The sequence below is a fragment of the Mytilus edulis genome, chromosome 1 (genome assembly GCF_963676685.1).
Source record: "Mytilus edulis chromosome 1, xbMytEdul2.2, whole genome shotgun sequence".
Taxonomy (NCBI): domain Eukaryota; kingdom Metazoa; phylum Mollusca; class Bivalvia; order Mytilida; family Mytilidae; genus Mytilus; species Mytilus edulis.
The window spans coordinates 16,000,929-16,018,817 of record NC_092344.1 but is presented as its reverse complement, the minus strand read 5'-3'; the positions used below and the strand labels follow the sequence as shown (position 1 = coordinate 16,018,817).

The window sequence follows — 17,889 nt, the reverse complement described above, 5'->3', positions numbered from 1 at the left end:
GTATAAACAGAGACTGTCATAGTAATAGTCACTTTGTGTGATATGAAAACTAACCTGTTTTTGGTAACAGCATTAACATGATACATGAAGAACTAAGGCAGTTATTGCACTAGCTTTTAGACATTCATTTGCATACAAATATAACAACAGGCTTCTAAAAATGTGTTGGACTAGTGAAATGTATTAATTATGCAGAGCTCTGACTTGTCCACAAACAAAACGTGTCAACCGTTTTTTGCAGCAAAAAACATATTAAAAGATTTAGATTAGGGTTTTCTCTTCTCCATAACCATGATAACTGAATTTATCATTTTATACCTAAAAATTGTACCTGTCAATTTTTTCTACCAGTAAATTTGTACATGTATTTCATAATTACATTAACATATTAAATAAATCCATAAATCTCAATACATATACAAATGTACACACATGTATAAAACATATACATGACATATAACGTATAAAAAATACTGTTTTATTGTCGAGCCTGCAACTTTTGTTGCAGAAAGCTCGACATAGGGATAGTGATCCGGCGGCGGCTACGGCGGCGGCGGCGGCGATGTTAGCTCACTTCTTAAAAGCTTTATATTTTAGAAGGTGGAAGACCTGGATGCTTCATACTTTGTATATAGATGCTTCATGTTACGAAGTTTCCGTCAGTCACATGTCCAATAACCTTGACCTCATTTTCATGGTTCAGTGACTACTTGAAAAAAAAGTTCAAATTTTTTGTAATGTTGAATTCTCTCTTATTATAAGTAATAGGATAACTATATTTGATATGTGCGTACCTTGCAAGGTTCTCATGTCTGTCAGACAGTTTTCACTTTACCTTGACCTCATTTCATGGATCAGTGAACAAGGTTAAGTTTTGGTGGTCAAGTCCATATCTCAGATACTATAAGCAATAGGGCTAGCATATTCAGTCTATGGAAGGACTGTAAGGTGTACATGTCCAACTGGCAGGTGTCATCTGACCTTGACCTCATTTTCATGGTTCAGTGGTTATAGTTAAATTTTTGTGTTTTGGTCTGTTTTTCTCATACTTTATGCAATAGGTCTACTATATTTGTTGTATGGAATGATTGTATGCTATACATGTCTAGCGGACAGATGTCATGTGACCTTGACCTCATTTTTATAGTTCAGTGGTCAAAATTAAGTTTTTGAGTTTTGGTCTTTTTATCTAATACTATATGCCATAGGTCAACTATATTTGGTGTATGGAAATATTTTATGATCTTTATGTCAGTCTCGCAGGTTTTATTTGACCGTGACCTCATTTTCACGGTTCATTGCACAGTGTTAAGTTTTTATACGACCGCAAAATTTGAAAAAATTTTCGTCGTATATTGCTATCACGTTGGCGTCTGCGTCGTCGTCGTCGTCGTCGTCGTCCGGCGTCCGAATACTTTTAGTTTTCGCACTCTAACTTTAGTAAAAGTGAATGGAAATCTATGAAATTTTAACACAAGGTTTATGACCACAAAAGGAAGGTTGGTATTGATTTTGGGAGTTTTGGTCCCAACATTTTAGGAATTAGGGGCCAAAAAGGGCCCAAATAAGCATTTTCTTGGTTTTCGCACTATAACTTTAGTTAAAGTTAATAGAAATCTATGAAATTTTGACACAAGGTTTATGACCACAAAAGAACGGTTGGGATTGATTTTGGGAGTTTAGGTTTCAACAGTTTAGGAATTAGGGGCCAAAAAAGGGCCCAAATAAGCATTATTCTTGGTTTTCGCACAATAACTTTAGTTTAAGTAAATAGAAATCAATGAAATTTAAACACAATGTTAATGACTACAAAAGGAAGGTTGGTATTGATTTTGGGAGTTTAGGTCCCAACAGTTTAGGAATTAGGGGCCAAAAAGGGACCCAAATAAGCATTTTTCTTGGTTTTCGCACCATAACGTTAGTATAAGTAAATAGAAATCTATGAAATTTAAACACAAGGTTTATGACCATAAAAGGAAGGTTGGTATTGATTTTGGGAGTTTTGGTCCCAACAGAATAAGGGGCCCAAAGGGTCCAAAATTAAACTTTGTTTGATTTCATCAAAATTGAATAATTGGGGTTCTTTGATATGCCGAATCTAACTGTCATGACTGTGTATGTAGATTCTTAACTTTTGGTCCCGTTTTCAAATTGGTCTACATTATGGTCCAAAGGGTCCAAAATTAAACTTAGTTTGATTTTGACAAAAAATGAATCAGTTAGGTTCTTTGATATGCTGAATCTAAAAATGTACTTAGATTCTTGATTATTGGCCCAGTTTTCAAGTTGGTCCAAATCGGGGTCCAAAATTAAACTTTGTTTGATTTCATCAAAAATTGAATAAATGGGGTTCTTTGATATACCAAATCTAACTGTGTATGTAGATTCTTCATTTTTGGTCCTGTTTTCAAATTGGTCTACACTAAAGTCCAAAGGGTCCAAATTTAAACTTAGTCTGATTTCAACAAAAATTGAAATCTTGGGGTTCTTTGATATGCTGAATCCAAAAATGTACTTAGATTTTTTATTATGGGCCCAGTTTTCAAGTTGGTCCAAATCAGGATCTAAAATTATTATATTAAGTGTTGTGCAATAGCAAGTCTTTTCAATTGCACAGTATTGCGCAATGGCAAGAAATATCTAATTGCACAATATTGTGAAATAGCAAATTTTTTTTAATTAGAGTTATCTTTCTTTGTCCAGAATAGTAAGCAAGAAATATCTAATTGCAAAATATTGTGCAATAGCAAGATTTTTTTTTAATTGGATTTATCTTTCTTTGTCCAGAATCAACTTAAATCTTTGTTATATACAATATACAATGTATATTCACTTTTTACTACCAACTGATAAATTATAATAAATAACATTCAGTGATAACAAGCAGTTTTTTTTAAATCTTAATATTTTATGATGTATTTAAATGAGTAGTTATTGTTGCAAACTCCATTAGAAATTTTAATTGAGATTAGTTTCGGAATAAGGGAAAGGGGGATGTGATTAAAAAAATTGGGTTCAATTTTTCTCATTTGAAATTTCATAAATAAAAAAGAAAATTTCTTCAAACATTTTAATGCCCCACCTACGTCCGTCTGTCCCGCTTCAGGTTAAAGTTTTTGGTCAAGGTAGTTTTTGATGAAGTTTAAGTCCAATCGACTTCAAACTTAGTACACATGTCCCCTATGATATGATCTTTCTAATTTTAATGCCAAATTAGAGTTTTTACCCCAATTTCACGGTCCACTGAACATGGAAAATGATAGTGCGAGTGGGGCATTCGTGTACTGAGGACACATTCTTGTTTTGAGAGGATTAATATTCAACAGCATAGTGAATTGCTCTAAGAGAAAACAAAAATTTTAAGTTCATTAGAACACATTCATTCTGTGTCAGAAACCTATGCTGTGTCAACTATTTAATCACAATCCAAATTTAGAGCTGAATCCAGCTTGAATGTTGTGTCCATACTTGCCCAAACCGTTCAGGGTTCAACCTCTGCGGTCGTATAAAGCTACGCCCTGCGGAGCATCTGGTTGTGTTTTGGTCTATTTTTCTTAAACTATCAGTAATGGGTCAACTATATATATATGTTGTATAGAAGCATTGTTAGCTGTACTTGTCTGCCTGGCATGGTACATCTGACCTTGACCTCATTTTCAAGGTTCATTGGTCTTTGTTTAGTTATCTTGGTTAATGTTAAGTTTATGTGACAGTTGTAATAAAGCTTAGCTTTATACTTAGGACTATCAACATAATATCAATGATTAGTATAGAAGGCGAGACATTTCAGCGTGTGCACTCTTGTTATAACATAGTCCCCTTAAGATGATATCAAGAATGTTGAGTTTTTTAGAAAACGTTTATTTGGGATTTGAAGTATACCTTAACCCTTTCACCCGATAGCTACCCTGACAGAAGCTACTAGGAGACGATGGCTTCCCTGGCTAATATGACACAAGTGGGAATTCTTCTTAATAAAAATCAATAAAAAGTTGTCTGTATTTATTTTTATTTTTATTTTATTCACAAACACCATGTTCACAGTTTTATTCATGTTTGTATAAATTTTTGTTCATAAAAAAATCAAAATTTGCAAATTTTCAGCCTTATTAGATGAAATTCTCAAAATTCCACTATTGGTGTTTTGTACATTAAACAAACTTTTATGTCTAAAAAGTATACTAGTCTGGCTTCAATTCTTCAATATTCTAATCTTTCAAAAAAAAAAGTTCCTTTATTTCAAGTTCTCGTAAATTCTGTAAATTTCTTCTGATTTTGACACCGTTTTCAACAAACAGAAGTGCCATGTTTACACTTACATCTGGGTATTCAACAAAAAAATATAACCCATGTTTGCAATGTTTTGAATGGGAAATGTAAAAGAGGTCTTCTGATCCCAGTAAAACGGGACTCATTGTCAGCTGTCTGAAGTGTGAATCACAGTTAACCAGGACTCGTTGGCAAAAGGGTAAATGAAAAAGCAACCAAAATGACTAAAATTAGCAAAGAATTTTTTCTAGAGGCACATGCACTAACAGGTTCAGAATGGACTGTGATATCCATCATAGTACTTGAACATGTATACTTCTACATATACATGTACACATGTACATGACAATGTAAGATGTAGATGGTCCTAATTCTACATTTTTTTTTTTAAATTTCAGAACACCTTTACATCTTGCTTGTGTGAAAGGTAATAAACCAGTTGTCCAGGAATTATTGGAGTGGCATGCAAAACCAAATATTGGAGATAATGAAGGCAAAACTCCCCTTCTTAAGGTATGGCATAAAATATCTTTTGTCATGAGTTTAAATTAAAAAAAATATGTGTATACATGGTATCAAATAACAAAAATTGTGTAATCGTTATTATCATGATTATTGTCTACCCACTGAATTGCAATGCATGAATTCAAAATTTATTATTTATTAAAGTTGTTTCATGCACACACAAAAAATGTACAATATGAAACTAAAGAGGTGTTGTATGATTGCCAATGAGACAACAATCCACCAGAGTTAGAATAAGTAGATTTAAGCAATTCTAGGTCACCTAATTGCCTTTCACAATGAGAATAAAATCATACTGTATAGTCAGAACGTTTTCATAATTCCTGTTTGTCTTAAAACTAGAAACTCATTTGAGTACAAATGTAGTTGACAACTAGGATGAGCCACAGAAGTGTTGATGCCAGAGTTAATATGTACAAAATGTATTACTTACATGTATACATGTATACAATGAATGTATATACATGTATACATTTTACATGGCAGAATAGTTGTACTAAATTTATTGCAGATGAAGTAATGATAATATCAACTAGAGAAAAAATCTTTTAAAATACCATTCTCATTTTTACTGTGCATACAATGTGTCTAGACCTAGATTTATTATTAAAAGATAATGATTGCTGATACATGTAGATATTAAAGAAAGTTCAATGATTCCTTTTTTGACATTTTAGTATTTTGTATATTGAAACATTCTATCTACCTAATCTGGGCCTTATATTTGCATTATACATATACAGGGTACATACAAAACAAATAGGTGGTATGATTGCAAATGAGCAATTTATCCACCACAGCACAAAGTAATAAACATCTGCAGGTCCCTATACATGCTATACAGCCTCTAGAAGTGAGCAAAACCCTATCGGTATATAGTTAACTATAAGAAGACAACAAATATGAAACGGTAAAAAAGAGAAAATAAATATTAGCCTTTATCTAAGGAAATAACATAAAATAAAAGACAATGGTGTGAGACAGTGACCACTCAATAACAATTAAACTCCTGACCATGTCTTGTGCATATGAATATAAAAATAAGATAATGTGGTATGGTTTCCTATGAGACAATTCTTAACCATTGAATATAAAAATAAGATAATGTGGTATGGTTTCCTATGAGAAAATTCTTAACCATTGAATATAAAAATAAGATAATGTGGTATGGTTTCCTATGAGACAATTCTTAACCATTGAATATAAAAATAAGATAATGTGGTATGATTGCCTATGAGACAATTCTTAACCATTGAATATAAAAATAAGATAATGTGGTATGGTTTCCTATGAGACAATTCTTAACCATTGAATATAAAAATAAGATAATGTGGTATGATTGCCTATGAGACAATTCTTAACCATTGAATATAAAAATAAGATAATGTGGTATGGTTTCCTATGAGACAATGCTTAACCATTGAATATAAAAATAAGATAATGTGGTATGGTTGCCTATGAGACAATTCTCAACCAATGAATATGAAAATAAGATAATGTGGTATGGTTGCCATTGAGACAATTCTCAACCATGAGTATAAAAATAAGATAATGTGATATGGTTGCCTATGAGACAATTCTCAACCAATGAATATAAAAATAAGATAATGTGGTATGGTTGCCTATGAAAACTCTTAATCAGAGAACAAATGACATAGAGGGTTAGCAACTGTACATGTAGGTCACCTTATATTTTGATGTCAGCTAGGTGTCCCTGATCAAAATCATTTTGATGATTCGAAATGAAAGTCACACCTACAATGTACATATACAATTCCTAAATGAGTAGGACCAGTAAGACCCCTTTTTGGCCCCAAAATATAGCAGTTTTTACAAAATTCTTAAAATGTAAACTTTTAATTATTTATCGGAAAGTAGAATACTTCTGCTAAATAAATATGGGCTGTTTTTGACAATTCAAAGCTTATATATCGGGTACTACATGTAGCATCATTAAGTCATGCTAAATTACTGAAATCTTAACAATTTTAGCATTTTAGTTAAATTTTAGACAGTTTTAATCTTAAATGAAAGTGGCTGCATTTGTGTTCATTCTTAATATTGAAATGTAAGTTGTATTTGATGATAACACATAACATATATAAAGGTTGAGGATGAACACAGAGAGGCCAAAATTGGCCCATACTGGATCTACTCCGTTATTAAAATTGTGTATTTGACATTTGTAATGCCCCTTTTCCCATTGTTTCCCATGTGATACTCACAAATATATGTATTACTATTTGTCTTGATCGTGAGTAAATGTGTCACTTATGGTAGGGAAGGTCACAAGCAATCTATTTCGTTAGAAGGTTAAAATTGATCTTGAGTAAACTGGTAAACATTTTCTAATTAACATGTATAAATAAGCTACAGAAAAAGAGGGATTTCATATTTTTGTTGTTGTAAAATTGTAAAACTCATATTAATATAAGGTAAAGATAAAAACAGTTGTATTTTTAATAAATCTAAGAGGTATTTAAATGGAATTTCAAGTGCTCTTTATTATCAGTATACAGATCCATATTTTTTAAATGCCTGTTGTTTACTTAGATTTATTACTTTTATCAATTGATAGAAACTGTCAGAGTAGTTAAGAAAACTGTACATTTTTGGGGTAATATCGTTCATATATTTATTAAAGAATATAGGTTACTGTTCAGAAAATGAAGACCCAAGATCATGAATAGATATTAATCAAAATATATAGATATTGTCATATTCTATAACAAATAAAAATGACTGCTGGTAATGAAAACTTTTAAAAGTCCGTTTTGGAAGATTTTAATTTAGTATATTGCAGAAGAAGATGGTGGGTGTATGTCAAAACTATAATCTATATGATTTATATTCTTAACATCATGTACATATGTGCACATTATCACTGAACTTAAAATTGAGAATGGAAATGGGGAATGTGCCAAAGAGACAACAACCCGACCATAGAAAAAAAACAACAGCAGAAGGTCACCAACAGGTCTTCAATGTAGCGAGAAATTCCTGCACCCAGAGGCGTCCTTCAGCTGGCCCCTAAACAAATATATACTAGTTCAGTGATAATGAACGCCATACTAATTTCCAAATTGTACACAAGAAACTAAAATTCAAATAATACACATGTAATACAAGACTAACAAAGGCCAGAGGCTCCTGACTTGGGACAGGCGCAAAAATGAAGTTTGGTGGATAGTTGTATCATTTACAATCATACCCCATCTTTTTATTTTATCATTTAATATGAATTGATGACAAGTATACATATTTGGGTTTCCTTGTGTAAATAGGAATAGTTTTCCCCTCTACTTGTCTTGTTTTATTCTGACATCTATACAGGGAGGATTGAGAATTTACATTGACTGTATATGGCCTACATGTAGTTATGACCGTGTCACATATATTTTAAGAGGTATGTAGTGTTTTAGGACAAACCACATACTCCTTGTGATCAAAAGTGAAAATATATATTGATTCAATAATGGTCAAATATTTGCAGCCTTATTCTTTTGTCAATTATATCAATAATTGATGAATGAACAGTTGGTCTGAATTCCCAATGAATTGGTAGTATCTGTTTACCTGGGACACTTTAGAATAAGTTATTGAAATATTTGTGAAGATAAATCCTTTCACAACACATAGTACTGATATATAGCATGTGAATGGTAGTCCTATTAAATCCTCTTTTCTTAATCAGTATACCACAAAAACGTTTCTCTTATCATTGCCAACATTTAGCATATGAATTATCCTTGGGGTATTAAAGTATTAAGTAAATGTACTTTATTTAGGATTATGTAAGATATGTGATAGGCACTGTAAAGAATGTATGGAAAATGTAAATCTTGTTTTAAAGATAGATTCTGTCTTGATACTGTTGAATAACTGCCATTTTCATGATTTTGGGCATAGCAACTATTTTATGTCATATCATTCTTTAAAATGCTTTAGTTGTCTCAAGATAAAGTCAAAATATTGTTTGTTATTATTTAATTTTGGAAATAATTAAATTTATTGACAATCCATAAAGTTGTAGCATAGAATCCTATAGATGTATTACATCTATGTTTGTAGTATTTAAATGGATTGAAATATAAACTAATGGGTCAAGTTAAATGACAGATTAACACGGTTATATAAAATATTTCTGAATATATATATTTTGCCATTGATTAAAATCAAATACCAGTAGTGTTACATGACTTTTAAGGAAAGTTTTTCATTTGCTTTAGTTCTTCTTGAAGCTATGACCACTAAGTCAATTTGGGATAGGTATTATAATTAAGGTGTATTAAATCACATGATATTATATAGATCAATAAATTAAAAAAAGGGGGATGAATTTTAACATTCCTTTATGCCAGAATTGAGGATTAACCTCAAATCTATGCTGCTGCCAATTCAAGTAAAATATATTGAATGATTATTTATAATGACCACTGACCCATCATTTTCAATAACAGTTGAAGCAAGATCTAAAAAGAAGGAAATTGAAAAGATGCAATTGTTTTTCCTCAAGACAATTTCTCTTTTAAAAACAAATATGAATGATATTTTGTTTGCATTTCAAAATTGAACCCATGTTTTGTGCACATGGTGATCGCATCCACATAGAAAATGAGTGTTTTGTATTTCTTGAAAAGATACATGATAATATATATGTGTTTTTGGTCTGTTCATTAATTTGTCCATCCATTTGTGCATCTGTCTGTCCTGCTGTAGGTAAAAGTTTTTGGTCAAGGTAGTTTTTGATGCAGTTGAAGTCCAATGAACTTGAAACTTAGTACATGTACACATGTTTCCCTATGATAGGATATTTCTAATTTCAATGCCAAATTAGATTTTTGACCCCCATTTCATGGTCCACTGAAATTATAGTGCGATTAGGGCATCCATATACTATGTACACATTCTTGTTATTTTTCATTTGTTATTGGTATTTCTTTTTGAAAGTTGAGATGAAACAATTGGTATATACATATGCTGTTTTATTTTTTTATTATTTATCAGGCTGTTGAATGTAAGAAAGAAGATTGTGTCATGTTATTACTACAACACACTGCTGATGTTGACACACGAGACAGACTCGGAGATACTGCTGTACATGTTGCTGTTAAAAATAGTTTCACTAATATTTTACGTCTTCTCATCAAAAGTGGAGCAGACATCACCATTAGAAATAAGGTTAGTTGTATTTCTGTTCATGTTATACATATCTTTATTTGACTAATTCCGGCTCAGTCATGATTTAAAACAAAATTACATAAGAGGTAATAATGATTGGTCACTGTACAGCCTTCAACAATGAGCAAAACCCATACTGTTTGGACGATTATCAAAAGCCCTGAAACAACAAATGTAAAACAATTAAAAAAAGAAACAAAATGCCTAATTTATGTACAAAACAATAAAGGAAACAACTAATGTATAATATTTTGTATAATGCCATGTTATTGTCTTGTAGAATGGTTTTGCTCCTTTACATCTTGCTGTGAAGAATAAGAAAGATGAAGTGACAAAGATATTGTTACAAAACAGAGCCGACTTTGATGTGATGGATGCAGATGGGAGGTAAGGAAATGCGTGGGTTTCATGCCATGATTCTGTTTACTCTTTATCTTGAAAACATTAGGAGCTAACAGTTTTTGGGATGTTAGAGATTAGGGGTTAAAGAAAGTGGAACTGGGTAAAAGAATGAAATATGTTAGGGAATTGTGAAAAAATGGACACACTGGTTTTGGCAGTGAACTTACTCAACTCTTTTATGCTTTTAAACAAACTTTATGTTCTGTACAAAAAAAAGATTATGGTATAAAATCTAGGTTGTATTGAAAGCCAGCTTGCTTGATTACAATCAGAGGCAATATTTGAGATGGATGAACTATGTTACAAATATTCTAATTTAAGATAACATGGAAAATAACAAAATTATGAATTGTTTGAAAAAATAGATACAAGTGGATGCTGATTTTTTTAAGCAAATGTTTTTTTTTTCTTTTCAGGACACCATTGATGTATGCTTGTTATGAAGGGGCAATAACTCAGGTGAAAGATTTGATAACGGTTGGTGCAGATACCCAAATCAAAGATACAAAAGGTATTTAGACTTGTTTTGAATATTTTACATAATCAGTTATAAAATGAGTAATTAATACTTTTGAAATCAATTTTGAAAATATCAAAATAATTTGTTTTGTTCCTTTGGACAAGATATTATAAAATAGATAATTGAAACATGAAAAAAACCACATTACTGACATCAGTTCTTACACAAATAGATATTTTAAAATTTTCAAAAGAATTCATGATTTCTTATTCTTGATTCCAGGATTCAATGCTGAAGATATAGCCAATCAAAAGGGTCAGCATGCCTGTTCCCATCTGCTGATAGAACATAACAACAAACAGTCAGGTAGTGTGGCCAGTACACCCAGGATGCCATCCATATCAAGTAGAACTACCACCCCCAGACAGGATAATACTAGTGATTTAATGTTTGGGCTGCCTGCTACAAATATGGCAAATGGTAAGAAAATGTTATTTCATCAGAATGGCTAGTAGAAACTTCTGATTATTTCTCCTACTATTTAAGCTTTTCAGAGAATACCAGTACAGCATATTAACAATATAATAGCTTCACAAAAGAGACAGGCACTCCCTTTAAGTTTGACAAATACAGAAAAAAAAGAAAATAATTTTCACTTTTTTTTTTAACTATACACAGTATAATAGTAATCTGTTGTCATTATTTGATGTGACTAGTATTTAAAAAGTACATAAGCAGATCTTGAAATTTCAGACAGTACAGAGGGAATCAAGACTGCTACATATTTTAATGAACTGATCCTACATTCTGATTGTGTTCATAGTGGTCTGAATAGGTGTTATTACTTATATTTTGAGTAAATAAATGCATTTTTTTAAAATTATAGATTATGACTCTGATGAAGATGGTACTTTCAGTAAAAGTGCTGGAGATGACTCATGGAAATCTGATGCTGACATGAGTCTTAGTTTACATGGGAAGGTGAGAACACTTATATGTGAGACCATGTCTCACTTATATAATTAATATATCACTTAAGGAATAGATAGTAAAATATGAATTATTAAATATAGACGTGAAGAGACATTTGAGTCAGTTTTAGTAAAAAAAATTGGTGACACAGTGATGTATTGAAAATGAATGATTGTTCATCCTGTAATTATTGTTTTTACAGTAATAAATAGTTTAAAAATTTGATATTCCATTAGGAAAACTTATTATTTTACTTGTTCAGTCACTTAAAAACCTTTTATGCTGCTAATAATCAACTCTGTGTTGTTGTCTTTAATTTTACATTAATCTGGAAAATAGCTATCTATCCTACTGAATTGAAAGGTCAGTTTATCATGTTTATACTATCTACTTTGTTAAATTTAAGGTTTTATCTTTGTTAAGAACTAACCTATTATTTGAATTTGCAAAGATTATTTACAGAAGCTGTACACGTGTTAGGCACAACCAACTATAGCCTATTGACAATCTTGATGAAGTACTGATGCAAATATAATGATTAATACTGAAAAAATACCCTTGGAAACCATTTTTTTTTTATGAAAATGCTAAACTGTTTTCATTTACATGAAAGGCAGTGGGAGATTGCTATGAAAAGTATAAATATTTATTTGTATGAAATCATTTGATACATGTAGCAGGTCACAAGCATGACACTATTAATGGTCATGTATGAATAGATTCCTGGCTAGTAATTTGGGTTGTCCTAGAATTCCATAATGGCAGGAAAGAATTGTAGTTAGAGTGATGTCACTGTTTTTCGCAGTCAAAAAGCTTTAGTATCTATTAAAGTTTTGATATGTTTGAATTATCCTTAAAATGAATGAAATAGATTCAAAAGTGTAATCCTACATGAAAATATTGCACAATATGTGGATACATTATCTTTTAACTGATGGTTGTTATTTGTTAATTTCTCAATAGAGAACAGGAGGTTTGAAACTACCTTCACCAACTTTAGTAAGTTATCTTTTGTTGTCTGAACTCATTGTGGAATATGTTGTGACATGTATTGATAAGAACATTTTAATCCCATGTAAACTTAGAATAAATATAGATATTGCAACATACATTTAAAGTGAATGTATAATGCATGCAGTTTAACTTGTAAACACCATAGGATGTGATTTTTGAAAATAAAAATAAAAATTGTCACATGTGCCAACATTTATTCCTGGATCATTCAAGATTCTAGGAAGACTCTTAGGAATGATCTTCTTTTCATCACTTAAATATATTTTTTTTATGATCTTAATCAGAGCATTCATTAATTAAGAGTCTGAAGACTTAAACTCATAGAAATGACATGTTCAATATATTTTTATTAATTATTTTGTCTTGGTCTTGTTTGACTAATTTGCTGTATTGTGAACGCTCTAAACTTGAATTCTCATTCTTTATAACACTACTTCCCATACTACTGAAGAAATTTTAGATACCACATAAATATTGCAATGAGTTCAGAAGTTGAAAACTGGCTATGCAAACTTCAAAATCACTATAGTCAACCTAGTATTATGTACACAATCTATGGTAAAAGGATTTTTACTTGGGTGAGATCTAGGCTATACCATTCATTCATCACACTATGTTTCCATACTTTCACAGGGGCATATGTTCCTTGTATGTGCAATTGTATTATACTTATTTGTTTATGTGCTGCAAAATTACATAAACACTTTTAAGTTTGAAAAAAATTGCACAAAATTATTACACCACAGAATGTATGTAACAAGTATCATGGAAAAAAAAATTATGCCGCTTTGCTTTTTGAATTAAATTTATAAGTGTGGTGTGGCTTAGTAAAGAAAAATTAATACATGTACAATCTTTTGAAAATAATTCATCTAAATATGTTATGAAATGTTAGAATAAATTGTAATAAATTAATTAGAAATAAAAACAAATAAAAGAAAGAGAAAAATGAGTTGAAAAGTTCAAACAGGCTGAAAGAGTATTGTTCATAAATAATTCAGTCTCATGAAAATAAATTTCAAAATATTTTTATAAATAAAGGACGATACAGATGAGGAAGTTGAAATGCTGAGGGATGAGGTAGGTAGAAGTGCTGCCCTCTGTATTGTGTGGTAGGTACAGAGGTCATGATCTCTTATGTTGTGGTAGCGCCATTTTTCTGTGCATTATAGATATTTCTATTATAAGCAGACTTTTACCACATTCAAATTGATGCTATTGTATACTGTACACCACCTCACATTTATTTTGTGTTTTGTAATGTTCTGATATTTTAGTATTATTTTTGTAAATGCACCAATCAGAAATCACTTCATGTTAGAGGATTTTATACAGGTGAAGGATATATATTTTATCTGCATACTTGTATCATATATATTGTTCAGTTTGTTTTATGTATGTTTTTAAGAACATTACTTATAAATAGAAAAATTACCAAGTAATTCTTATAAGTAGAAAATTTTCTTTACTTATACTTTCTAATTGTTAATTATATCATTGAAAAGTTTAATCTGATTTCATTTTTCCTTAACTGAACCCTTTTCTCCATAATGATGCCTTTTGACACCATCCCCTTTACTCCATAATGACGCCTTTTGACACCACCCCTTTTACTCCATAATGACACCTTTTGACCCCCCCCCCCACCCCTTTTACTCCATAATGATGCCTTTTGATGCTTGTTTAGTCTTTAGTGCCTCAGTTGTAATGTCTTGCCTACGAAAAATCTGTATCAAACTTAATAAAATTTGTGTCTAATATAAAAAGGATATTCATGAGATTATCTGACTGAAATTTTATTGATGAAATATTTATTTTAGTAATGTATTAATACTTTAAACCTGATGATTTTTTTTTATTGACAAAATCCTATGCAAATCAAGCATGTGAAAAAAAATCCATGGAGGAAAGGGTTGAATGTGTTTGTTCAAAAAGGAAAGTGAAATATTGCCCCCAGAAAAATCAATGATATAAATTCTATGATTTCTTGTGTGGTAGTTATCTTTTTTTATGTTACCTGCACATATTGTTTGAGCCCCAACTTATGAGATAAGCATTATTTTAAAGATTTAATTTCATTTTAGTGAATCAATCATTTTGATAAATACCTTGGGGCTTGTCCTTTTTGGGGATTTGAATTATTGACCCAAGATTTTGTAACAAATGACATACCAATATTTTAATGTAACTACTTCCATTGCTGTTTTTCATCTAGATTTTCTGGAAATTCTTACCAATATTTTGATGTAACTACTTTCATTGCTGTTTTTCATCTTGTGATTTTCTGGATTTTTTTTTAGATCTGAACTAAACAGGTCACGTATTACAACAAGATCCAAATTCCCCTATTGTCAACTTCTGTAGCAAAACAATTTATTTATAGCCTTTCCTTAATTAATGTATGGACTATTCCTTAAAGGACTTCTACTAATTCAGAGGTTCTGTTGGATGTCAACATGTGTCTTTGAAGGAACATACTGAATTTTCCTGCAAAATTGAATGTTTTATATACTATAGTTAACATGCATCAAAAATTTGACAAGTTTTATATAAGAGGTCTTGAGAAAATCACTTTTAAATAAAACTAGTATTGTGAAAGATGTCATGTAATTTTACTATATATATATTTTTTTATAGGGTGCAACGCCAAAAGTAAATCTTGCCAAAGCATTAAATCGTCTTTCTACTGGAAGTGATGCGTCAGATAATGAAGGTATTGTATTATTTTGTTTGCAGCATGTATAAATCATTTATGTGAAAGCCTAATTTTTAAATATTTTTTCGTCAAATCTTGTTTTATTGAAGGTTTTATTTCTTCATTTGAGTGAATATACAAATGTACAAATGATTGATGTTTGAATTTTGGATAATGGAATTTCAACTGGATTTTATTTGGTTATTTGTTCAACAAAATCTTTTTTGTTCTTTGATCTTTGGAAAACAAAATCAAACGATCATTGAAATTAAGCAATTTATCTATAAAACATTGTATTGTGAGAAAATACTGTTGATTTTTTAGTTGAATTTTAATGTTGAACAAGGTTTGACTTTTAACACAGTAATAAATAGAAAATAGGAATTTCTGTGTTTTTACACAGTTTTATGCATGTTTAAAGTTAAAAATCGTATTTAAGTTAGTCATGTCTTATCTTTAGCTCGGCGTTCCTGTTTGAGAAAGAACAGTTCATTTTCAGGTAACATGAGTTGTCTGCCCCTTGGTGTGTGTCTGCAACATTAACAAATCTTCCTGACCTAACTAAACCTTCAGTGAAATGAATTTTATTCCTTTGTTTTTTATTCCTTGCATTTTTTTTACTATGAAATGGACTGGAAAGAGGGAAAAAGACTGGCATGTTAATAAAACCTAAATCCTGATTTTATTTAAAATAAACTTACATCTGAACTAGCTTGATTTTTCTCATCTCAAACTAAGAAAAAAAGACTATATTTCTATTATTTATGTTGAGAAATTAGCAAGAAACCAAGTATCTAAATTATTTCACATATTTTTTTTTTATTCATCATGTTTCTTTTAAGTGCTGTGTATGCTAAGTTAGAAAAATTAGGAAAATATTTATCTTAGTATAAATAGTATTCAAAGAAGAGTTTGTTTCTGTTTTGAATAATGATTACAGAAGAGTGTATGAGTATATGAAAAATTGACAATAACTCCAGTTATAATTTCATAAAAATATTGACCAATAATTGATGTGCCAGGAAAATAGTGAATTACTCATTTCCTGTCACAAGTTGTACATTTTTCATGTTTTGTAGCATACAATTACATTGTTTACACACTAATTGACAGCAACTTTTTTCTTAGATTATTGTATTTAGAAAAAAAACTATTTCAAAGGAGCATTGGGCTATAGATAATTTTCTTTTTCTTGACATCTGCTGTCAGGTGGGTATGTTTACACTTTCTTTTTATGCTGGTTAGTTTGGCTTTCAAACGGTTAATTGAAGTAGGGTAGAATTAAAATTGTAAAATTGATTGGTATATCAAGGTTTACAGAATCTATGTGAAACAATAAACTACTGTGAAATCCTCAAATATATATATTGGTTTATTGCTGAAATAAGACCCTCTTGTATCCACTCCCAATAAATCACCATATGAGAGACGATGTTTACTGAGTTAAAATTTGCATTTAAACAACAATGACAACTAAAATTAGAAATGTTTCTGTCATCTTATTTAAATAGCACTGTTTTGAACCTATAATAAAATTTTCAATTTATTTGTTTGTTGTTGCTGCTGTCTACTACTTGATATAGATTTGTAGGTTGTCAATCACATGACTTTATTTACTATTTAGATATGTTAAGACATTTTTGTTGCATGAATAAGACAAGGAAAACAATTGAAAATAACAATTTTGTAAGTAGAAATATAGGTTAAAATACTTTCCTTTTTTCCAACTTCCAAATGATTGAATACATGTTGTGTTTCCTCATTATTTTTTAAGCTATTTCTTACTCTAAACAGATAAAGAAGGTGACAGTCACAGTGAAGGGCATGATATACCTGTCAAAAGACTATCTGCCAAATCTATCCAATCAGTAACATCCGCTGAAATTGAATGGTCAGACGAAGATGAGAATTCTCCTGTCAACACACCTAGAAAATCATCCGCTTCAAAAGTTTCTTTCATAGATAAAGATGTATCAGAAATACATGAAATTGTAAGTTGTGTGTTTGTTGTAGTCACAATATGGTAAGAAGATGTGGTATGTGAATTGACACTTGTCATTGTATTGAATAGCATATACCTGTACCTGTGCAAATTATCTCAGACCAACCTTAGATTTGATCCTGTTTTGTAGATATGTGCATATTTGATAAGATGTACATATATTATAAAAGAATAAATTTTGTTATACTTATGTAAAAGATCATGGGTGATAGATATCTGATTGGTTGAGACTTTTATGTTTGACAATAATGCTTAAATTAATAGAAATGCATTCTTCTCTCTGATATAATCCTTATTTTAAACATACAAATAGATAAACAACTTACTGTTTTACACTATATATGTGTATGTTCGGCTGTTTCGAAGATA

At 30.5% G+C, this 17,889-nt stretch overlaps 1 protein-coding gene across 50 annotated transcripts in view; it reads left to right on the top strand.

Moving 5' to 3' along the window:
• LOC139510789 (ankyrin repeat domain-containing protein 26-like) overlaps positions 1-17,889 on the top strand; it is an 84,951-nt gene that overhangs the window by 6,005 nt on the left and 61,057 nt on the right. For 38 of the 50 annotated variants that reach the window (XM_071297568.1, XM_071297377.1, XM_071297563.1 and 35 more), the window contains exons 2-11: positions 4,668-4,782; positions 9,802-9,975; positions 10,256-10,362; positions 10,794-10,888; positions 11,120-11,317; positions 11,724-11,818; positions 12,773-12,808; positions 15,461-15,536; positions 15,979-16,017; positions 17,313-17,509. In XM_071297568.1, the coding sequence (XP_071153669.1) occupies positions 4,668-4,782; positions 9,802-9,975; positions 10,256-10,362; positions 10,794-10,888; positions 11,120-11,317; positions 11,724-11,818; positions 12,773-12,808; positions 15,461-15,536; positions 15,979-16,017; positions 17,313-17,509 (1,132 nt within the window). The remainder of the gene's footprint in view (positions 1-4,667; positions 4,783-9,801; positions 9,976-10,255; positions 10,363-10,793; positions 10,889-11,119; positions 11,318-11,723; positions 11,819-12,772; positions 12,809-15,460; positions 15,537-15,978; positions 16,018-17,312; positions 17,510-17,889) is intronic. The other 12 variants (XM_071297603.1, XM_071297585.1, XM_071297406.1 and 9 more) reach the window with 3 other exon arrangements.